At 56.0% G+C, this 21,651-nt stretch overlaps 2 protein-coding genes across 2 annotated transcripts in view; one reads left to right on the forward strand and one right to left on the reverse strand.

The window, feature by feature from the left end:
- KATNB1 (katanin regulatory subunit B1) overlaps window positions 1-629 on the forward strand; it is a 40,711-nt gene extending 40,082 nt beyond the window's left edge. The window contains exon 20 of the mRNA XM_006148442.3: window positions 199-629. Within this exon, the coding sequence (XP_006148504.1) occupies window positions 199-331 (133 nt within the window). The 3' untranslated portion in view covers window positions 332-629. The remainder of the gene's footprint in view (window positions 1-198) is intronic.
- Window positions 630-1,591: 962 nt separating this feature from the next.
- Window positions 1,592-21,651, reverse strand: part of KIFC3 (kinesin family member C3) — a 32,300-nt gene continuing 12,240 nt past the window's right edge. Inside the window, 16 exon segments of the mRNA XM_006172149.3 lie at window positions 1,592-2,355; window positions 3,018-3,126; window positions 3,596-3,730; window positions 4,070-4,299; window positions 4,387-4,516; window positions 4,788-4,911; window positions 5,355-5,485; window positions 7,383-7,487; window positions 8,380-8,561; window positions 9,666-9,777; window positions 11,313-11,443; window positions 11,523-11,670; window positions 12,253-12,426; window positions 12,824-13,063; window positions 13,195-13,347; window positions 13,882-13,947. Of these exon segments, the coding sequence (XP_006172211.1) occupies window positions 2,330-2,355; window positions 3,018-3,126; window positions 3,596-3,730; window positions 4,070-4,299; window positions 4,387-4,516; window positions 4,788-4,911; window positions 5,355-5,485; window positions 7,383-7,487; window positions 8,380-8,561; window positions 9,666-9,777; window positions 11,313-11,443; window positions 11,523-11,670; window positions 12,253-12,426; window positions 12,824-13,063; window positions 13,195-13,347; window positions 13,882-13,947 (2,196 nt within the window). The 3' untranslated portion in view covers window positions 1,592-2,329.

Below are 21,651 nucleotides of genomic sequence, written 5' to 3' on the forward strand. Positions count from 1 at the left end.
GTGTGGGGGCAGTGGCTCAGGGCATGGGCTCGGCGTACAGGAGTCCGGGTCCCTTCGTGGCCTGCTGCACCACCCGGCCCTGGCACAGCCTGACTGGTTCCTGGGCTCAGGAGGGAGAGGCTTGAGTAGCTGGGACAGGCTCAGGTGGAGGTTGTGGTGGCCATGTGCAGGCCCTCAGTGGCCACCCCGTGCCTGCAGGTTACACAAGTGCCGGCTCTGCTACAAGCAGCTCAAGAGCATCAGCGGCCTCGTCAGGAGCAAGTCGGGCCTGAGCGGCCGCCATGGCAGTGCCTTCCGCGAGCTGCACCTGCTCATGGCCAGCTTGGACTGAGGAACCCGGGGAGGGGGTACCCAGCAGCCCATGGGGCCTGGCCTCGGCCCCTACTCCTGTTCCCTGTGTGCCACTGGCCCATGAGCCTCTGCCCGGCCCCCACTGCTGCCCCAATGCCATCCTGGAGGCGGCGGCACTGGCCCACTGGCCACCTCCACAGCCCTGGACTCTGAGACAGCTCCAGCAACAGCTAACCAGCTTTGCCCAGCTCTTGCTTCTTGGGTCAACAAACCGAGCCCCAGGGCTGCTGCTGTAATTTATAAGGCGAATTTTATTAAATTTGTAACTATTCCCTGGTTCCCTGGTGGGGAAGCACTCCTGGCCCAGGACTGTCTTCCCTGGTCCCTTTAGAGCAGGTGAGACCACACCCCTCCAAGCCCAGGGGCTAAGCTCCAGGCCAGTGGCCAGCAGGGGGCAACAGACAGAGCTGCCAGGAAAGGACAGAGCAGGCTTACTCCTGAAGGGGAGGGCAGCCTTCTGGGGCTGGAAGTGGGGCACCATCTCCCCCATCTCAGCCACTCTCCCAGCCTCCCTATGGGCCCCTCCGAGGCTGACAGATGCCCAGGCCCAGCTGTGCACTGCAGGTTGCCAGTCTCACAGAATGGCCACCACCAGGCTCCAGAGACGAGACAGGAAGGCCACTAAGCCCAAGCATCCTCTGATGAGGGCTGCAGACAGCACTCACTCTCTGGAGGAGCCCTGTGCTGGAGGGCCAGAGCAGATCCCATGTCCCGGTTGTCATTCCTAAAAGGCCTTCCTCTCCCGAGGCAGCACCCGTTGGGTTCAGCTGATCAGGGGAGAGCGCCCTGCACAAGTTCCCTGGGGTGAGACCAGTTGCAGACCCCATGGGGGGGGCCTGCACTGGGTGTCAGGGCCTGGTGGCACCGGGAGGAGGGGGTGCTCGCATTACAGTTGGGCTGTTTGCTAGAGGGGGACGGTCAGGGCAGAGGGTAGACAATGAGGTTGCAGCCCCAGCGTGGTCCTGGCAGGCCCCTGAAGCTCTCAGGCCTCAGTCTCCCAGGTCTGACGAGGGGATGCCACCACTGGATGGGTGATGGGTTTTGACGGGCACACAGTAGGCATCTTGCTGTGGAGGCATAAACAGCAGGCCAGACTCCTGGGTGGGGCTGGGGGAGGCGCTGGCTCTGGCTCCCCCCAGGTCAGGGTGTGTTTCTGACTTCCACGGCGGGCTGAGGACCTGCCAGCGCCCCCATCCACAGTCACACAAGAGCAGCTCACGATACCAACTCGTCCAGAACGTACTGTGTAAAAAGGCTTTTATTTTAACAAGTAAAAATGGCTAAGCTTCCAAAAGTTCTTAAATAGGATCTGAGAGGGAGGAAAATGTCAAGAGGCCAGTGAGCATGAAGAGCCTGGTGCCAGGCAGATGGCGCGCAATGGGGTCCCCTGCCCACTGGCCTCCTCTGCCAGCCATAAATACAGCCCGGCCCGTGGCAGGGAGGCCTCGCTCCTATGTACACCTAAGAACACTATGTACACGCCCGGTACCGGGGTCCCCTCCTTGGAGGACAGTGGGGGCCGGCCTGCCCCTTGGTGCCACCAGCCACCCAGTTCCCATGGTTCTCATGCCTTCCTGGAGGCTCCTCAGCCCACCCATTCGAGGGGCTGCCCAGCCCTGCAGGCTGAGGGGAGGGGTCTGGTCAGCCCAGGCCAGGGCCCTTGGCACCCCATGCCTGGGGAAGAGGCCCACCCTCCCACGCTCCTGCCCTCCCCACGAGGACAGAGCTCTCCGATGGCCCAGGCCTGCCAAGCACAGCAGGCCATCCCTGCCCTTCCAGCCCACGCCGTTTGCGCCCAGAGCCACAGTTGAGAGACACTGTTTCCTTCTGAACGTGTTTCTCTTCTCTGAGGGAGACGGGGCCGAAGAGGTGCCTCCACTCCCGCCTCCGCCTCCTGGGGTCCCGGCGGCGCTGCAGTGCAAGCTGGCCAGCAGGGCCTTGGGAGCTGGCTCCAGGCCCGGCAGGGTGGGCACATCCGTCACACAGGCACCGATCTCGACTTCCCTGTAGGAGGGGAAGGCAGGGCTGTCAGCACCGGACTGAACCTCCTCGCAGGGGCCACAGCAGAGGCCGCCAGAGCAGGAGGGAGGCGGGCAGAAGCACACAGGCAAGCAGGCAGCGGAAGGACCCGGCTTGAAGCAGCTGCGCTCCCTGCAGGGCCCTGCAACCCAAGGCAGGTGGCCACTGGCCCCACACTCACCTGGAGACTACAGCCCCGACAGTCAGGCTGAAATCAAAGTGACAGGTGTCTCACTGGTCAGCTTGCCTCGGGCCAGGACCCCACCGGAACCTGCTCTCCTGCCCCTTGGACTCGAGGACTAGCCGGGCTGGTCTATGAGCAGGACCAAGCAGGGCTGGAGCCCTGATTCTACTCCTGTGATGGGGCTCCTCATAGGGACAAGGGTGAGCCCTGCCCTCCCCACCCTGGAGCCGAGGCCCAGGGCAGGGCTCCTTCCTGCATCCCGGCCTCTCCAGGGGCCTGAGCTCCGGGCACTGTAGCATCTGCCCAGTGACTTCCAGGGGCAGGAGGTGGGGAAACGGGCTGTGCAGACATTGTGTGAACTTTTTAAAAAGGAAAAAGCCCATCCAGGTAAGGGCAGTCGTGGCTGTGGACATCTCAGGGGAAGCTACCCACCACCACCCTGGTCCCCCTCCTCCAGGCTCACCCGAGGGCTGCAGCTTCCTCCGGATGGAGCCAGGGCGGCTGGTGGTCCCAGAACCGGGGGCCAGGTGGGCACGGGCTGCAGGCTGTGGCGTCTGGCAGGCTGGCTCCCACTGTGAGGAGTGCAGGGCAGGTGGGCTGGGAGCCGCGGCTGCCCTGGCATCAGCCGCTATGTTCTCCGCTCCCCTGCCCTGGCCTCCTAAAGCTCAGTTTTCTCATCTACAAGGTGGGCATGGCGTGGCGAGGGTTCCCCACATCGGAGTCATCACGAGCACTCGCGAGTATTAGGCGAGGTAATACTCGTCCGTGTAGAGACGTGAACTAGCCACTACCGAGTACCTGCTCGCCGTGCGTGGGGCCTGCACACCACCTCCGACCGGCTCACGGCCCCCCGTGGACCTCTGAGGCCAAGGAGAAAAACTCGGACTAAAGAAGCTACTGGGTTTGGGTTCAAGTTCTAGTCCCACCCTCTTCAAGCAGCTTCCCCTCCCCCACAGCTCCAGCTTTGCCCCACCACACACACCTTCCTGTCCACACCCCAGCGTCTCCAACCCAGTGACAGGCCTGTGGCTGTCCTCATACCTCCAGATGCTCCTGGCTCGACCAGGACCCCAGCTCCGCCCGGCGTGCCCCAGGGCCCAGCTCTACCGAGCGAACCCTCTCTGCGAACTTGAGGGAATAGAGCGTCTCGCTGGCGTTCTTCTCCACGGGGGACACCTAAGGGACACGACAGCTCACAGCCCACCCAGGCCGTCCACAGACCCAGGGCAGGCAGCACTGTCATCAGGGGGCATTCACAGCCAGGGGGTCTAGAAGGCCTCCTGGGGAAGGCTGAGAGAACTGGGAGCTGAAGGGCCATGGAGGTGGCAGAGACGGGGTCAAAGGCATAGAAGAGGGATCCAAGAGGTCCACAGGGCACGTGGCCGGGCTGTGTGGGGGCTGAGGGAAGCACACCTCACTGACTTTGGGGTTGCTGTTCACGAAGGCCCCTTTGCATGGCCTGGGCTCCTGGGTCTTCCACACTGGGAGCTGCCCCCCACCGCCCGGGGTCCTCACCTGCACCACCATGAGGGTCTTGCTGTCACCACTCAGCGAGTCCTGCAGCAGGTAGGTGAGCTTGGAGTTGCGGAAGGGCACATGGCCCTGGCGGGAGCGCAGAGCAGCAATGACGTCCCCCAGGGCCGAGAGCGACTTGTTGATGTGCTGAGCCTCTCGTAGGCGGCTGCCCTCTGCCCCCGACTTGCCCACGCGCTCCGAGCCGGCCAGGTCCACCAGGTTCAACTTCCCTGTGGAGTGGCGGCAGGCAGGTCCAGGCTGTCTGCGAGGGGGGCTGAGGAGGCCCCGTGGCCGGGCTGCCCGTGGCCCTCACTCACCCGTGGTGCGGAGGCCCGTGCTGCAGTCCACGCCGTGCACGGTCACAATGAGCAGGGCATGCGAGCGGGAGCTGTGCTCGTTCAGGTTGGTGAACTCCGTCGTGCGATTGGTGTGGCCGAACTCGAACACCTGGAGGGCAGAGGCATGGGGTTCGGGAGGGGGTCTTCCGAATCCCCTGGTCTCCTTGAGACCCCAGGGAGAGATGGTGTCACCCTCTGCATTTCAGACTGAGGCTCAGAGGGGCATGGGTTCTGGCCGCAGGCGACATTCAGGGCAAGGCACAGCCTGCATTTGAACCCCCTCCTGTCCAGCTCCAGGGCAGCTCTGCCTGTGGGCGGGGTCTCCCCAGCGTTTCTCTGCCTGGCCCCATTCTCCAGAAGGCCCAGCTGCGGCCCCACACCTTGTTGATGTCGTCCACGCTCTGCACCTGGAACTCGGTCAGTCCTGGCACATACAGCTGCCCGCTGCCATCTGGACACAGCCGGATCTCCAGTTTCTCCTGAGGCTCCTTCCCCAGCAGGTCCCTGAGGGGCAGGCAGGACCGTCTCTCCCTTGTCCCTCTTCTGGCTCTGCTTACACTGTACCAGCCTCCAGCTAGAACGCCCCCTCCACCCATCACATCTAAGAGTCTGCTTAGCCATTAGACTTCGCCCTTCTCTTCAGCTCGTCCCCTGCTCAGGTGAAGAGGTGGACCTGACTATGCCCAGGTGGCCTGTGGGTGGCGCTCCTGTTGCCTCCGCAGTGCACTGAGCTCCTGGGTACAGCCCCCCCACCCCCAAGGCTCAGAGGAGCCTCTCCGCCCCTGGGCACCATCCAACCTTCACGGCTAGGTCCCTTCACAGCCTCAGCTGATCCCTGGACTGCCTTCAGGAAGACCCCGCTTCTCGTCCACACCGCCCAGCACTGCCCCTGTGGACCCAAAGCTGCCCACGCCATGCAGCCTGGTGTCCATGCCCCAGGCGCCGACCTGAGGACCTCGTTGTAGATCTCGGCGGCGCTGACAGTGATGGTGTACTGCCAGTCGGACGCCTTCTCCTGCACCTCGGAAAACAGCAGCTGCAGGGCCCGCTGGTTGATGCCTGGGTTCTCTGGGGTCCCCTGGGGGTGCAAGGAAAGGCTCCAGTGCATCAGGCCTCTCCTTGGCACGAGGGGTAGGCGATGCAGATGCTCACGCCCTCAGCCCCTCATGGGTGAGGCTCCCTGTGTGCCAGTCTGCCCCTAAAATGCCCTGCACCAGCTGAAAGCCACCTCATCTCCTGAGTCAGCCTCTCCACCTTAAAATGGGAAATCACAGTTTGTATGCTGTGATGATGCAGTGAATGGATGTAAAATAAATCAATTTAAAATAAAAAAAAACAAATTTCACCCAGTTTTAATAATTAAAAAAAAATCTGTATTGGTTCACCTTGTATGCTGTAAAGATGTACAGTGATTGAATATAAGAAAAAAAATTAAAATCAACCAATAAATAACAATTTTAAAACTGTTAAAAAAAAAAGGCACCACCCTGCCCTGAGACTAAAGCAGGGCACCCAGGTGGAGGCAGGTGCATGCCTGGCCCCGCCAGGCTACCTGGAGGGGTACCAGAATGCATGATTTCTTTGGCAATGCCCAGAGGGCAGTGCCCGGTGTCAGGGAGGCCACGAGTCAGGCTCTGAGTGCTCGAGGTCCGGCCCGGGCAGAGCGGGCAGGTGCCCTGGGGCAGGATGGGCTGGCCAGCCTTTCTAGAAGTGGCAGAGCCCCGACCCGGGCCCTGGGAGCCTGGCCCCGCCTCCCTCCTGCTGGCACCTCCCCCCACCTCCATCCCCACCCCCCTTCTTCATTTCTGCCACAATGGGGCCTCCTGGCCAGGATTCCATGCACCCACCTGTTCCAGCCTCTTAACGGTGCCTCCTCAGGGAGGCCTCCTCTCACGCCCTTCAGCGCCCCATCCCTCCCTCACTGTTAGCTCCTCACCGTTGGTTTATTTCTGTCCCTGGCACCCGACGCGGCACATGCTGATTTCCTGTGCTCACTGCCAGGCTGGCTCCATGGGGCTGCCTGATATCCCCAGGCCTCAGCAGGTGCGCTGGAGGACAGGGGAGCCTGCTGCGCACCGTAACTCTAGGCAACCCCAAGATGGAGCTGGAGTCCAGGGTATTGGATACACCTCCAGCCCCTCATCCTTCCCACCTGGTCTGGCCTGGCCCCACTAACCAGTCTTGCCCAGCCCAGAACTGAGAGACCAACAGGGTCCAGACAGGGAGAGAGAGGGCGGCCACACGGGTTCCCATGGGAGTCCAGCACCTTCACCACCACACCACCAGCAGGGCCAGTCCAGCCCTCTTCCCTGTCTAGAGCCTGGGACACCTCCTCCTCCCCTACTTGGGAAATCCCATAGCACCCTCACAACAAGCCAGGGAAATTCTAACAAACCAAGAACCCCAAGTCCCAGCTTTCTGTTTCTGTCTATAGCCAAGATTCTCCCTGTCTCAGTACCCCCATTCCCTTGCCATGCTGCCTACCCACTCCCTGCCACACCCCATGGAGAGAGATGAGGCCCGCCTGGCCCTGGGAACTGTGGGTAAGGCCAGGCTCCCCACAACGGCCTTCATGAGGCAGGCTTCTCCCACTGCCCCAGGGTCTCACAAGGGCCCAGGCCCACATGAGACAGCCACCAAGCAAATGGGAGCACCGTGAACACGGTATGGAAATGAAAGCCTGCCTGGGGCTCACCCTCAAGCCCAATCGCCCTGACGACAGAGTCTGTGGCCCCCTCATGCTTGGCCCTGAATCCTGCTGGGCCCATCACAGATGCTCTTGGGCAGGATGCCCCCTCCAGGCCTAGTGTCAGGGCTCACAAAGGAAACCATGGCCTCTGCTCCCAAGGGGTTGCAAGCACCCGACAAGGCAGAACACACTGTGAAAAACGCTAAGACTAAGGAGGGGAGCCCTGGCAACAGCAGCAAGGGCATGGTCTTCGCCCTGAACCCCTGCCCCATCAGCGGGCACCCACCTCCATCGTGTATGTCTTGCCGGCACCCGTCTGGCCATAGGCGAAGATACAGACGTTGAAGCCGTCAATGCAGGAGGTGATCAGGGCCTGAACCTCCTGGAACACCTGGGAGGGATGTGAGGTGGAGGGTTGGGAGGCTTTCAGGCCAGCTGGGATCAGGGGCCCCACCAGCTCCAAGTCCAGCCATTCCTACTCTAACCACACTGTCCCACAGCTACCATGGCCCACCTGCCCACTGCTGAGGATTCATGACCAACCAGCCGTGTGCATTAGTCAGTGGGCAACCTGGGAGCCCAGAGACTGAAGGGAGGACAGGGCAGCGCCTACTTCCCGTGAACACAGGAGGGAGCTCTGGCGCCCTCCCCCAGCTTCTCCCTATCTCAAGGAGGGCTCAGCAAATGAAGGCACCATGTCCAACCTGGGCCTGCCTGCCCACAGAAAGAGGACCAGAAAAGGTAGGGCCAGACATTAGAACGGGAGAGCACAGGCATGGCGGGCTGGGCAGGTTGGCACTGGACAGAGATGAAGGAAACATGGATGCTGAGACCATATGATTCTCTCAGCACTGAGGGCTCAGCATGGGGGATTTGGAGTGATGGGGAGGCCCTAGAAGACCCGTGGAAGGAAGGTACTCCAGGCTAGAGGCCTGCTTGGGGGCTGGCCCAGGGCTGGTACAGATGGTGGGGGAGGGCATCTGGTGGGAGGAGCCAGGGTGGGCAGGGCGCCAGAGATGGGAGGAGCCACGGGCAGGTGGGAGGAGCCACAGGCAGGTGGGAGGAGCCACGGGCAGGTAGGATGGGCTGCGCAAGCATCTCTCTTCCCCAAGGAGGCTTCTGAGGCCCTCGTCTCTCCTCCAGAGGGAAGGAGGGACCTGGTCTAGTGTCCCCCCTACATCTTTGTCCACTCTCATCTTGCCCCCTCCCTGTGGGTCTGTCTGTTCCTCTCTCCACTGCTTTCCTTTCCCTGCAGACACCCTCCCGCACGGGGCCACACTCACGTCCTGCTGTGAGGCCCGTGGGGAGAAGACCTTGTCCAGTTCGAAGGATACAGGCTTGCCCTTGTGCAGCAGGTGGATGATGGAGTCGTCGTCAGGATCAAAGGTCACGGCGTTGGTTGCCTCAGGTCCTTCCCCGTCCTCTTTGGTGACTGGCCGGACGCGAGCAATCACCCGGATGTTCCCTGGATTGGTTGGGGGTAGAGAGATGAGCCCAAACCAGAGCAAGACCAGATGGTCTCCACTCTGAGGTCCACTGGTGTCCTAGGCAGTCAGACTCCACGAGTGACCCAGGAGTCTCCTGCCCAGGGCAAGGTGGCCGCAAAGCTTTTATCAGCTGCTCACTGTACAGTATGAACCAGCCTACTGCCTTGTGTTCCTGAGCAGACCAACTGCGGATGGGAAGGTCAGAAAAGTCAGCTGCGGGGATCAAGCACTGCAACACGGATACTCTTACTCTTCTTTTCTCTCCGGGCTTCAGTTTCCTCAGCTACACAGAGGGGCTTGCACCCAACCAGCCAGGGATCTGTTCCATCACGCTATTAATAAAAGGGCACTGAGAATGCCTGCACAGGCCTTGGGGCCGGCAGAGGCAGAGAGCAGGTGGGCAACTGGCAGAGCAGCTGACGAGTGGACAGGACAGCCATGCTTGCTGCCAGCCCACTGGGGGATTCCAGTGCTCCTGGAATAAAGAGAAAGCTACCTCTGCCCTACACCAGCCAGATGCTCCCACACCCTTCACTCCAGCCCACATCAAAGCCACTGCTCTAGCTGCACCTCCTTAGGGAAACCCTCCAACACTCGCCTGTCCAGAGCCCCTCCTGGCCCTGGTAAGAGGGCAGCATTAGGGCTCTCTGGGTAATTAATGACCATGGTCCATTCTCCCAGCTAAAGGTGAGCCTAGTGTCTGGGGGCCATAGCAGAACCCTCCGAGCCTGGAACAGCCCCTGGCACTGAGCAGGCACCCCCTAGACCTCTGTTTGGTGAACGGGGGTGGCTCAGAGCTTCACCAGGCCCCAAGTCAGAACGAGTGGCATCCAGCCACCCAGCATCCAGTGTTTCTCAGCCACCAGGGCCTGGGAAGCAACCTGCCACGGGCACTGGGGTGAGAGCCTCGGAGCTGGTCAGACCCAAGTTCAAAGCCAGGGTGGACTGCTGACCAGCCTTGTGGTTTTGGGGGAGCCCCCTGACTTCTCTGTGCTTCCGTTTCCGTATCCACAAAGAATGGGACTAGTTCCTCCCAGACAGGGCCCAGCTCCCAGGATGGCAGCCCGCTGGCCCACAGCCACCTTTCAGCCGCACGAGCTCGTTGTGGCACTTCTTGCGCAGCTGCAGCTCCCGGCGGTACTTGCGCAGGAGCTCCTGGTTGTTGCTGTTGACCTCCTCGATGGCCTGGCCGACCTGTGGAGGACGTGTGCCATCGGGCCGCTGCAGCAGCCTTGCTCACCAGCCGCCCGCCCCGCCAGGCTCGCCACCCCCACACGGGGCTGAGCACTTGACGTGCACCGTCCTCTGCCCAGCGGCAAGAGCCAGGACCCGGCCTCCACTCCGTGGCACCCACACTTGACTACAGCGTGATCGGGCCAGATGCGAATGCCGGCTCCCCCTGAGAGGCTGGCGAATCTGAGATAACTGGCTCGGTGTCTTGGAGCCTCAATTTCTTCATCTGTCGAGTGGGGATCAAACCATCTAACTCACATATCTGGACGAGATGATAGGTAAAAGTCTCCGAGTCATAGTTCCCGGGACAAAAAAAAAGAAGATGCAAAACCGCACAGACGGGTGTTCCCACAGACTGGGAAGCATATCTACACGCTGACATGGGCATCAGTAGGTCCAAGCACACTCAGAACGTCCTGGGAAATGCTGGGAGGCAGGCGCCTTAGAGGCCTGGGGTGGGGCAGAAGAAAGGCCACTGGGGCCTTCTTATTATTATCCGAGGCCCTTCTGCAGGGCTTGACTTTTCACCGAGTGTATGTGCTCATGACATTTTTGGTTTTTTTAGGGACTGGTTCTTACTATGTTGTCTGGGATGGCTTCAAACTCGCGATCCTCCTGCCTCAGCTTCCTGAGTAGCTGGGACTCCAGGCACATGCCACCATGCCCAGCTGAAGGACAACGATTTTCTTTCTTTCTTTTAATTGCCAGAGTGTGTGAGCACTCACTAGAGAGAGCTGCCCCTGCCCACCCCATGGAGTGTGGCCACACCACAATCCCTTCTCCTCCATCTCTCCAGCCTGTTGGAATCCTGGGCACACATGCATACTTGGCAATTTAAAAAAAAAAAAAAGAGTCACCAGGCCAGTATTTGAACCATGGTCGACCATATGGAATCCAGCTCCCTTTAACCACTAGGCTATGGGACTGGCCCAAGAACTATTTTCTATTCCCAAAATACATTAATCGCTGAGCACTATCATACAAATTCAAGGAGCCAATAGCTAGAGAAGGCTCGGCACCTAAAAGGCACTTAAGAGATACACTGGTGGGCCAGCAGGTGGCCTGCTGGTTACGGCACTGGATTTCCACATAGCTGACTGAGGTTCAAGTCCTGGACCCAGTGGCTTGAAAAATCACACAAATATATAAAGAAATAAATATTTTAAAAGAGAGAAACTAGCCATTCTCATATGTACAAGTACAGCTTTAAAACCTTAAACCTAACAGATATAAGCACATATGTAACATGTTTTGTATGTGTGTACCATGCTTGGAATGTGAAGATATAATATGAAGTGCATCATATTTGGAGTCACAGCAACAAATCCTCAGATACCTGCACCTAACCCAAGGGTAGCAGTGTAAGTAGGGGAGATCGGGTTTGGGGGCTCTGTCTGGGTTTTGGAACGTGGTGCTGGGTAGATGTGTCTGCCCAGGGCTCCCGGGCCTGTCCTCAGCCCTGCCCCCCATGACTTACACTCCCACCGCTCGCTCACCTCGGCCTTGACGCTCCTGAGGGCCTCCTGCAGCAGCAGGGGGAAGCCGCGCACCTGCCGCTTGAGCCCATTGTAGTCGTTGGTGAGGGTCCGCAGTGCTGGCTGCAGCGTCAGCAGGTTGGTCCGGACGCCTACGGGGACACGAGGGGTGTGAGGTGACTGAGGTGTGGGTCACAGTGTGGGACAGGCCGGGGCCCAGCCAGGCCTCACCTGCCAGGTTTTCATGCACAGCCTTCATCTCCACCTGGGCTCTGGCAAAGGCTTCCTCGATGGCCCGGTTCTTGTCTTCCTCCAGGGACTGCATCTCCTCCAGCATCTGCCCGTGTGCCCGCTCCAGCTCTGACTCATACATGGCAATCTGGTGGCCAGGCCAGGAAAAGGCTCAGTGCCATGGGGTACAGAGAGTATGGGGTACAGAGAGTATGGGGGGCAGGTACCAGGAGAGCAGGCTTTCCCCCTGCCTAGATTCACGTGAAAACACACACACAAGCTGTACGCATGAGGAGAGGGCCTTCACTCCCCCGGCAGATAGAGAGCCCCTAGAGCTCCCGCCTCCCTGCATCAGCTCCAGCACTGACCTGGTCCTGGCCACCTAACAGGTGCACAGGTCGTGTGCACCCAGCAGAGGAAGGAAGAGTTTGTATGCCAATGACAGGTTCAGCCTAGTGCTTATAGAACGCAGCCAGTGTGCTGGGCCCTGGGGGAGGAGCTGGGATCATGCCCCTGTGTCCCCACTATGAAGTGGGTTCTGTGACCAGATTGCTTTACAGATGAGGAAGAGACTTAGAACTTGCCCTTGGTCGTATGGCCAGAGAGACGAGGAAGAATTGGACCCCAGGACCCCAGGTCTGCAGAGTCCCCAAATGCTTGGCCACTGCACCGTACTTGAGGCCTGCCTCTGGCCTTCCAGCCCGGCAGCACCCGTACGCAGCCTGCGCACCTGTGCCCGGAGCTGCGCGGTCAGCTGATGTGAACTCTGCAGCTGCTGCTCCATCTCCTTCAGCACCTGCCTCTGCATGGCCACCTGCTCCTGCAGGTGCTGGTTCCGGGCTTGGGACTCACTGAGGGCCTGCTTGGTCTTGGACGACTCCACCTCCACTGTCTTGATGATGTACTGCAAGACAGGAGGGACAGGGGCCTGGAGGTGGTGGGGCAAGGACACCCCACCAAGGACCCCACATGAACTACAAGGTTCCAGCTTCCCAAAATGCTGCAGGGACGCCTGGAATCTTCTCACCACAAGATCCTACTGTGAGCCTAGCCACAGCCCCACTGAGTGCAGAACAGATCAAAAGGGCAAGGAGGGCAGGATCTAGAGGCTGCACTGCATCTGTGCCTGGTGCGCAGTGGGTCCTACAAGCACTGACTGCTCAGTACCTACCCCGTACCTGGCCCTGCACAGCTGGAGGGGGAAGGGCAAGACTGAACCCAGAACCGGACGATTCCTTCAACTGCCAGCACCAGGTCAGGCCTGCACAGGGCATGACCCTTGGCTCCCATCTGCAGCTCACCTTGACAGGCGGGGACTGGGCCCGCAGGCTGGCGATGGTCTCGTGGCTGTCACGCAGGCGCCGGCTGAGCCGCTCCTCCTCCTGCGCCTTCTCGGCCAGGCAGTCCTTAAGCCGCAGCTCCACCTCGGCCAGCCGGTCAGTCTTCTGCTGCACCTCTAGGTTCAGCTCTGACAGCATGCCTTTGTTCTCCGCCACCTCCAGCTGCAGCTGGGACAGCTTGTCGCGGAGCTGGGCGCTCTCCTGCAGACAGTCGGCAGGCACAGGACAAGTGTGAGGCAGGCAGAGGGACAAGGCAGGTCGCTGTTAGGCTGGGGTCACCGTTAGGAGCCAAGCCCTCCAAGACCAGGGCGGGGTCCTCATGGCCTACTTACCTGGCTGTGCTCGCACCCTGGACAGGGGGCGGCGGGCTTTGCCCGCAGCTCCTGCAGCTCCTGCAGCTCCGCCTCGCAGCGCCGCATCTCCTGCCTCAGTCGCTCATTCTCCACCATCAGCAGGTCCCGGTGCTTCTCCAAGTCCGTGCCTCCCTGCAGAGAGCCAGGGCCCAGGGGGGACATGTGTTGAGGGCAGGGGGTGGGAGAGGCAGAGAGAGCACAGGACAGGGGAGAGAAGAGAGGTGAGGAGAAAGACAGAGAGAGGGAGAAGAGAAGAGACGTGAGAACAGAAGATAAGAGAGGACACTTGGGAGGGAAATCGAGAGGTTACAGCGGGAACAAGAGAGCCAGAGGCAGAGGAGCAGCTACTGCTCTCCCCACCGCACCCCTCCCCTGAGTGTCAGAACAAGAGCAAGTCGTATTTATACACAGAGTTCACACTCCTAACTTTAGCCAGTCAACGAGACGAACCTCCCGCCCCTCTGGAGTCACACGCCCTGACGGTACCCGCGGGTGGTATGAAGTATTCTGGGTGCATTTTGAAAGAGGACAGCGGCCTGTGTGGCCAGGACACAGCCCCTATTTGGGTGGGACACGAGGGCTCTGGAGAGATGGGGTCGCCCTCCTGCATCTGCCAGGCCAGTCCCCCCGCCCACCCCTCCCCAGGATGGTGCTGCCCAGCCTCACCAGCTCTGACCGCAGACGGCTCACTTCCTGGGCCTGGCTAATGAGCTGCTCCTTCAGATGTTCCACCTGTCAGTACAAAGCCGGGGACACAGTGAGCCTCAGGCCTCCTCCAGCCCAAACCCAGGTCCCGGCCCAATGTCGGTAATGACCACTGTGCCTTCTCGAGGTTTCCTGAGGCGCCTCGGCCTTGGGCCTCCCTGCATTCAAGCATCAGGCCAGGCTCAGAACTCCAGGCAAGAGAATCCTGGCCTGGTCCCGACAGCCTCTGCGCTCTTTCTCACTGCAGGGCGAGCCAGCCCAGGCTCTTCAGAGAAGTTTGGAGGGCAAGTGCAGGGGGGTAACTAAGGTCCCACTCAGCCTGCCCCAGAAGCTGCATGCCCAGAGACAGGCCGCCGAGCTCAAGGCCTGCTCACTGGCACCTTCTCACACCCTGGCCCACCTTGGTCCATGTCATTTTTTTCTCCTTCCTTAAAAGGACCCCCCCAATAGAAAAACCCTGGACCCTATACATCCTGTGTCCATCCTTGCCCAGCCCCCAGAATTTTTCACTTGCAGCAGTTTCTGGCAAGTTGATTGGTAGAGATGGGTCTGCCAGTGGCCAGGGTGAGTTTGGGGCCTATATCCATCCCACTCCCAATATGCCTTGCAGGGGAGCTGTGGCCAATCAGGGGGAGACAGGGTGAGATCCCCACTGGGAGGTGGGGTGGAGATAGCACCACTGTGCCAGCCCACAGAGAGCAGACCCCCGGACAGCAACCCTGCCCTGGAGCCACTCCCCTCTGAAGGCCCCAGACCGTGGTCCCACATCAGCCCACCCCCAGGAACCTACCCGAGGGAGATAACCAACCAGACAGACAGCAGCATTCTCAGGGCACGCTGGGGTTTTCCTTGCAGAATGTTCTGGGATAAGCCCCTCTCGCCTTGGAGAATGTGCAGGGAGAGTCGGACTTTCTCTGTGGTGCTTAGTGGGGTCTCACGAGCTGCCCACCAAAGCGCTGAGTTCTGATCAGTAAATGACAGGGGCCAGCCTCTGCTGCCATGGGGACAGCCAGGCAAGGCGGGTGAGGGGCTCCATGGGGCTGGATGTCCAAGAGCCACTTGAGGAGGGGCCACACTATGCTCCCCATGGTGGGCCCGGTGGGAAAAGCGTGTCCAGTGTCACCAAACTTCCTGGTCCCAAGGGGCATGTGTAAAATCTCCCCACTTTATATGGCTGGGACATCATCAAATGGCAGTCCACGGGCAGTGCTGGTCAGCGAGGTCACTGACACCCGGGGCTGCAGAGGGTGGCTGGACCATGACAGTCAGACTCTGCGTCACTGGGCGGGTTGGGATCTACCATCTATACTGAGACAAAGGGCAAGGACATGGAGGGGTTCCAAGATGCAAGACTCAGAGGGCTGAAGTTGGACCAATTGACCAGGTCTCCCCAAGGACATATAGGTGACCTAAAGGTTAGGCCCCAGAAGGCCACTCTGTCACCACCTTCACCAGCAGGTGCCTTCTTAGCAATATGTGGGGCCATGGACCAAGCAGGGGACAAAGCTCCTGCCACTTCTCTGCCCGCTGCCAACGCCCCTCTGCCATCACTAGTGCCGGCATGAGGGGTGCTCAGTCCTTCGGCCCCAGCGTGGCAGTTAGGGACAGTGCATATGAGGCAGCTTTCTGTTCCTTAGTCATGACATTGAGAACAACCTGATGACCAAGGCATGTGGAGGGGCGTGTGTGTGTGTGTACGCATATGCACACATGTGCACACACACACACACACACACACACAAATATTTTAGAAGGGTCTTCAAAAAACTCATGGGGGGACCAGCAGTTAGCGTAATGGTTATGTCGCTGGACTCCCATGTAGTCGGCACCGCGGTTCGCGTCCCGGACCCGGTGGCTTAAAACTCATACCGGGCGCGTGTGCGTGCGTGCCCAAGATCCCGAGAGGAGAATGGAGGAGAAGGGATTGTGGCGTGGCCATCCCTCTGGGGGGTGATTTCTCATTTTCTGTCTCTCTCTGTCTGTGTGGCGAGTGCATGCGCCCTATAGCAAAAACGTCTCCAAAAAAAAAAAAAACCAACCAAACAAACAAAAAAAACTCATGAAAAATACCTTTTATAAAAAACTACGCATAGATTTCAAAATGTTTTGTACCAAATACTCATACGTTGATTCCATCTTTCCACAAGCTTTTTAAAGTCCCCTTATAGGGGCTGGTGGGCGGCATGGTAGTTAAGGCACTGGACTTCCACATGACCAGCCGTGGTTCAAGTTCTGGACCTGGCAGCATGAAAAACACACGGGGCACATGTGCATGTGTACCCCAAAAAATCCCCAGAGAAAGGACTGTGGCATGGCCATCTCCCCTGAGGGATGATTTCTCACTTTGTCTCTGTCTCCAGTGAGCACACGTGCCCTGTGGCAGAACACAAACAAATTAAAAGTCCCCTCTTACACACATATTCCATAGGCTACTAAGTAGTCATTACAAATATGTTTACCAAGAGTTTTCAATAACATGGGATGAGGCTGATTAATTTTTTTTTAATACATAACTTTTTTTCTTTTTATATTTGGCATGTGTTCTTGCCAGAGAGACAGAGAGACAGAGAGAGAAAGTGAGAGATCACCCCAGGAAAGATGGCCATGCTGCAATCCCTCTCCTCCCTCTCTTCTTGGGAGAGTGTTTCTCAAGCTGCTGGGTCCAGGACTCAAACCATGGAGCTGAACAGGTGGGATATAGCGCCTTAACCTGCGTACCACCTGCTGGCTCAAGACTCATTAACATTTTAAGTCAAAGAAAAATCTGGGGAAAAGAATCGTGTGCAATACAACACAGGGTGGTCTCTGGGTTGTAGATTCGTAGTTGATATTCTTTTGCTTTCAGTAATTTTTAAGTCTCAGAGAAATATATATTTCTCTTGCACTCCCCTCCACTGGAACGAAATAGGTCTGCTTCCTTTTGAGAAGGGCCCCCCACCCCTGCTCCCCTCCCCAGACAGGATTCTGTCTCAGTGGGGCTGGGTGCACTCTGACCTGGATTGTCTCCGATGCTTTGACCCTGCGACACTCAGACCCCTGAAACAGTGACAGTGGGTTTTCTAGGAGTGGGGTTAGGATGCTCCCTGCCACCTGCCCCTGCCTGGCCTCCCACTCCCCTCTTGCATCACAAAGGAAACCTGGGTGCTACCACCCACTTTGGAACCTCTGAGGGGCCCAGAAAGAAGTGGCTGCAATAGGCCAGGCTACCGGGTATGAAAGAGGGAAGGAGGAGCTGTCAAAGGTGCTGTGACAGTCTCCTTGGGTCAGAGATGTCAGGCACTAAGTCATCTCTGGGCCTGTTGAGGGCAGCAGAGCAGGGGATGCAGCTGAGAGGAAGCAGGCTGACACCCTGAGGGGCCTGGCCAAGGCGCCAATGCTGCTCAGGCACAAACCACTGAACTTTCCCCTGCAAGTGTGACTGCACCCTGGCAGGCCAGTTCCACTCAGGGCCAGTAAATGTGAACACACTGCTGGGGAGAGGGCCCCTTACCCTCTTCCTAGAGGGCTTATGGGAAGATGCCAGGTGTCTCCTGGACTTGGGGGCTGATCAGGCAAGTCTCAGAGTTAGGGAACACAGGCAAGAAGGGAGACACAGACAAAGGCACCCTGAGAAACCGGGCGGGAAACGGGGCTCAGTGCAGCAAAAGAAAGCGGGGAGCCGTGAGGGAATGTGAGCAGATGGTGGGCCTCCCTAGGCCCCGCTTACACACTCACCTAGCTCTAAGGCAGCAATGGCCACCCAGTAGGGGACAGTCACAAAATATAGCTGCTCAGTAAATGCTGGGAGTAACAGCAAAGGGGCAGCATGCACATTCCTGCGCCAAAGTCCAAGACAACAGAGAAGGCAGGGTCTGGCCAGGCTGCTGAGATGTCCCAGGACAACATGACACCAACCCAGGGCTGACAGGGGACTGGCTGGGCTGGGCTGGGCTGGGCTGGGTTTGTACGACACCCCTCCCAGGCCCCAGTTCCTCCTGAGCTAGAGACCTGAGGCCTGCAGGGGCCTTAGTCCTGCCCTGCTCAGACGGACAGATGCTGCAGCCTGTCTGCTGACCTGGCACAAACCTGCACTTACACACCCTTGGCAAAAGCAGGCTCAGCAGAGGGCGTGGCTGGCCTGCTCAGGGCTGTTTTCTCAGCTGTCTGCTCCACAGGGGGCCTCTTACCAACACAGACAACCTGCTGATTACCTCCCTACCTCCCACCAAGCCTGGTCAACAGGGTCATCAGCTATCTCCTGAGGAAAAGAGGCCTTGCCCTGTGGGAAGGCTGAAGACCTGCTGAGCTGGAAGGCTCAGAGGGCCTGGGACTGAGAAACCCTCAGGAAAGAGCACAGAGAACTGCAGGGTGGCCCCAGGGAACAACCCCCACCCTTGGAATCACCCTACCTAACCTGTCCCCAACAAGATCCCTCTCCCAGGAAATCTGACCCAGGACCCTGTCCACACTGCACTGCTTCCACTGCTGAGTCTTCGCATTCAGTTCTCTGCTACCAAGGGCAGTGATAGCTGTTGAGAACATGGATCCTCAAGTCAGGCTGCCCAGGTCTAATCCAGACATCACCTTACCACTAGGAAACCATGGACAAATCTCTCAATTTCTCTGTGCCTCTCAGTTTCCTCAACCATACAATGAGGCTACTTCATCGAGGTTGTCTTGAGGATTAAATGAGAAAATATATGCAAAGTACTTAGAATAGGACCCAGCACATTCCTGGAAGGAAAGGTCTGTGATTGCAGGGACTTTAGTATATTGTGTTCAGTACTATTTTAGGTACTCCTAGTGCCTGCAACAGTGCCTGGTACATAGTAGGTACTCAAAAAATACATATAAGGAAGAATGCTAAATTCGTGAGGGGCCAGGCAGGGTCTGACATGGATAAGCAAAGCATGAGGCAGAAGGGGTGGTGGGGCTGGGATGTGCTAAAAGATGCTCACTTCTGCCAAATGCAAGAGCTGCCACTCAACTCTGGGCCTTGGCTGCCATATGGGAATGTTGGCCCAGAAATGTCACATATTCCAAGATCTTGGGACAAAAAAGGAAGTCTAGATTTTTATGTGAACTATACTAAGATTTAAAAGTTGGCAAATAATCTGACCTAAAAATCAGGCCATTTAGAACTAATTTCAATAATTCAACAAAGTTGCAGAATATTAAATCAATACACAAAAATAAGTTGCATTTAATGATTCCATTTATAATAGCATAAAAAGAATAAAAAACTTAAAAATAAACTTAAGCAAGAAAGTGAAAGACTTATACACTGAAACATACAAAATACTACTGAAAGAAATTAAAGACACCAATAAGTGGAAGACATCCCATGTCCATGGACAGGAATATATTGTTAAGATATTGTTAAGATATCAGTACTACCCAACACAATCTAAAGATTTGGTACAATCACTATAAAAATCCCAACAATGTTTTCTTTTTCTTTTATTTTTTTTTGGGGGGGGGGTTGCTATAGGGCGCATGTGCTCGCCAAAAGGAGAGAGACAGACAGACATAAAGTGAGAAATCACCCCCTGGGAATATGGTCACACCACAGTCCCTTCTCCTCCTTTCTCCTCTCAGGATCTTGGGCATGCACGCACACATGCCCAGCATTAGTTTAAGCCACCAGGTCCGGGACTCGAACCGTGGTCGGCTACATGGGAGTCCAACGACATAGCCATTACGCCAACTGCTGGTCCACCAATGATGTTTTCTAAAGAAGTTTTTTAAATCCGAAAATTTATATGGAATCTCAAGAGACCAAATAGCCAAAACAATCTTGAAATAAAGATCAAAATTGGAGGTCTCACACTTCCTGATTTCAAAACTTACTTCATCGCTACATTTATCAAAGTAGTGTGGTACTTTCTTAAAAGCATACATATAGATCAATGGAATAGACTAGAGAGCCCAGAAATAAGCTCTCACATATATGGTTAAATGATTTTTGACAAGGATGCCAAGATGATTTAATGGGAAAGAATATACTTTCAACAAATGGTGCTAGAAAAATTGAATATCCACACACAAAAGTAGGAAATTGAAACTTTCCCTTACACTACATATAAAAATTAACCCAAAATGGATCAAAGATTTAAAACTATAAAGCTCTTAGAAGAAAATATAAGAGAAAACGTCCTGATACTGAATTTGACTTTGATTTCTTGGATATGACACCAAAAGCATGGGCAATTAAAGAAAAATAGGTAAGCTGAGCTTGATCAAAATTAAAAACTTCTGTACAACAAATACTATCAAGAGTGAAAAGGCAACCCACAAAATGGACCAAAAACTATCTACAAATCATATATCTGAAAAGGAGTTAATATCCAGACTATACAAAGAATTCCTATGACTCAACAATAATTTTGTTTAAATAAGCAAAAGATTTGAATAGAAATTTCTCTAAAGATGCACAACTGGTCAATAAGGATATGCAAAGACTCTCAATATCCCTAGCCATTATGAGACTACAAATCAAAACCACATTAAAATACCACTTCCATTAGGATGGCTATTATAAAAATAGAAATAATAAAATAACAAGTGTTGGTGAGGATATGGCAAAGTAGAACCCTCGTGCACTACTAGTGGGAATGTAAAATGGTGCAACCATCATGGAAACAGCAATATGCAGGTTTCTCAAAAAACTGAAATAAAACTACCATACCATCCAGCAATCTTACCTCTGGTTATGTATCCCAAAGAATAGAAATGAGGATCTCAAAGAGGTATCAGCATTCCCGTGACCAAGGACATGAGAGGGGAAATTATTCGCAGTGGTCAACAGGTTGAAACAACCTAAACATTCACTCATGGATGAATGGGTAAACAAATGTGGTACATGCATATCATGGAATTTTTATTTGGCCTTAAAAAAGAAGGAAATTGGCCCAGCCCTGGTGGTGTGGATTGCTAAAATACTGTGCACTGTAGGCTGGGACCTCAAAGGAGGCCTGGGTTTGACTCCCAGTCCAACCTAAAGTCTGGGTGCAACAGAGTGTGTTAATAATCCCAGCAACTCAGGAAGGCTGAGGCAAGAAGATCATGACAGCAAGACCCTGTCTAGAAACAGTCCTGTAATAAGCTACAACATGGATGAACATTGAGGACATAGTGCTACATGGAATAAGCCAGTTGCAAAAGACAAATACCATATGATTATACTTAGATGAGATACTTGGAGGGGCCAAACCCATTGAGACTTAAACGAGACAGCAGATGTAGAAAATAGGATGAAGGTTATGGGGGTGGAGAAAGAACAGGGAATTATTTAATGGGGACAGAAGCGTAGCCTGGAAAAAGGAAGTCTGAGAGATGAATGGTGATCATAGTTAACAGCAATGTGAATGTACTTGTTGCCACTGAACTTTACAGTTAAAAATTGTTAAGATGGTAACTTTTATGTTATATATATTTTACTACATTTTTTTTAAATGGCCATAGGACATGTGTGCTCGCCAGAGAGAAAGAGAAGAGAGGCAGGGAGAAAGCACCCTACACTGGGGCATGGTCACATTACGATCCCTTCTCTTCCATTTCCCCACCCTATTGGAATTCAGGCATGAATGCACATGTGCCCAGCAAGTTTTTCAAGCTGCTGGGGCTGGGATTTGAACCACAGGTCACCATATAGGATCCAGCTCTCTTAACCACTAAGCTACAGGGCCAGCACCATACCTTTTTTTTTTTTTTTTTTTTAGAGGGTTTTGCTATAGGGGGGGGGCGCTTGCC

The sequence above is a fragment of the Tupaia chinensis genome, unplaced genomic scaffold (genome assembly GCF_000334495.1).
Source record: "Tupaia chinensis unplaced genomic scaffold, TupChi_1.0 Scaffold000235_1, whole genome shotgun sequence".
NCBI classification, from domain to species: domain Eukaryota; kingdom Metazoa; phylum Chordata; class Mammalia; order Scandentia; family Tupaiidae; genus Tupaia; species Tupaia belangeri.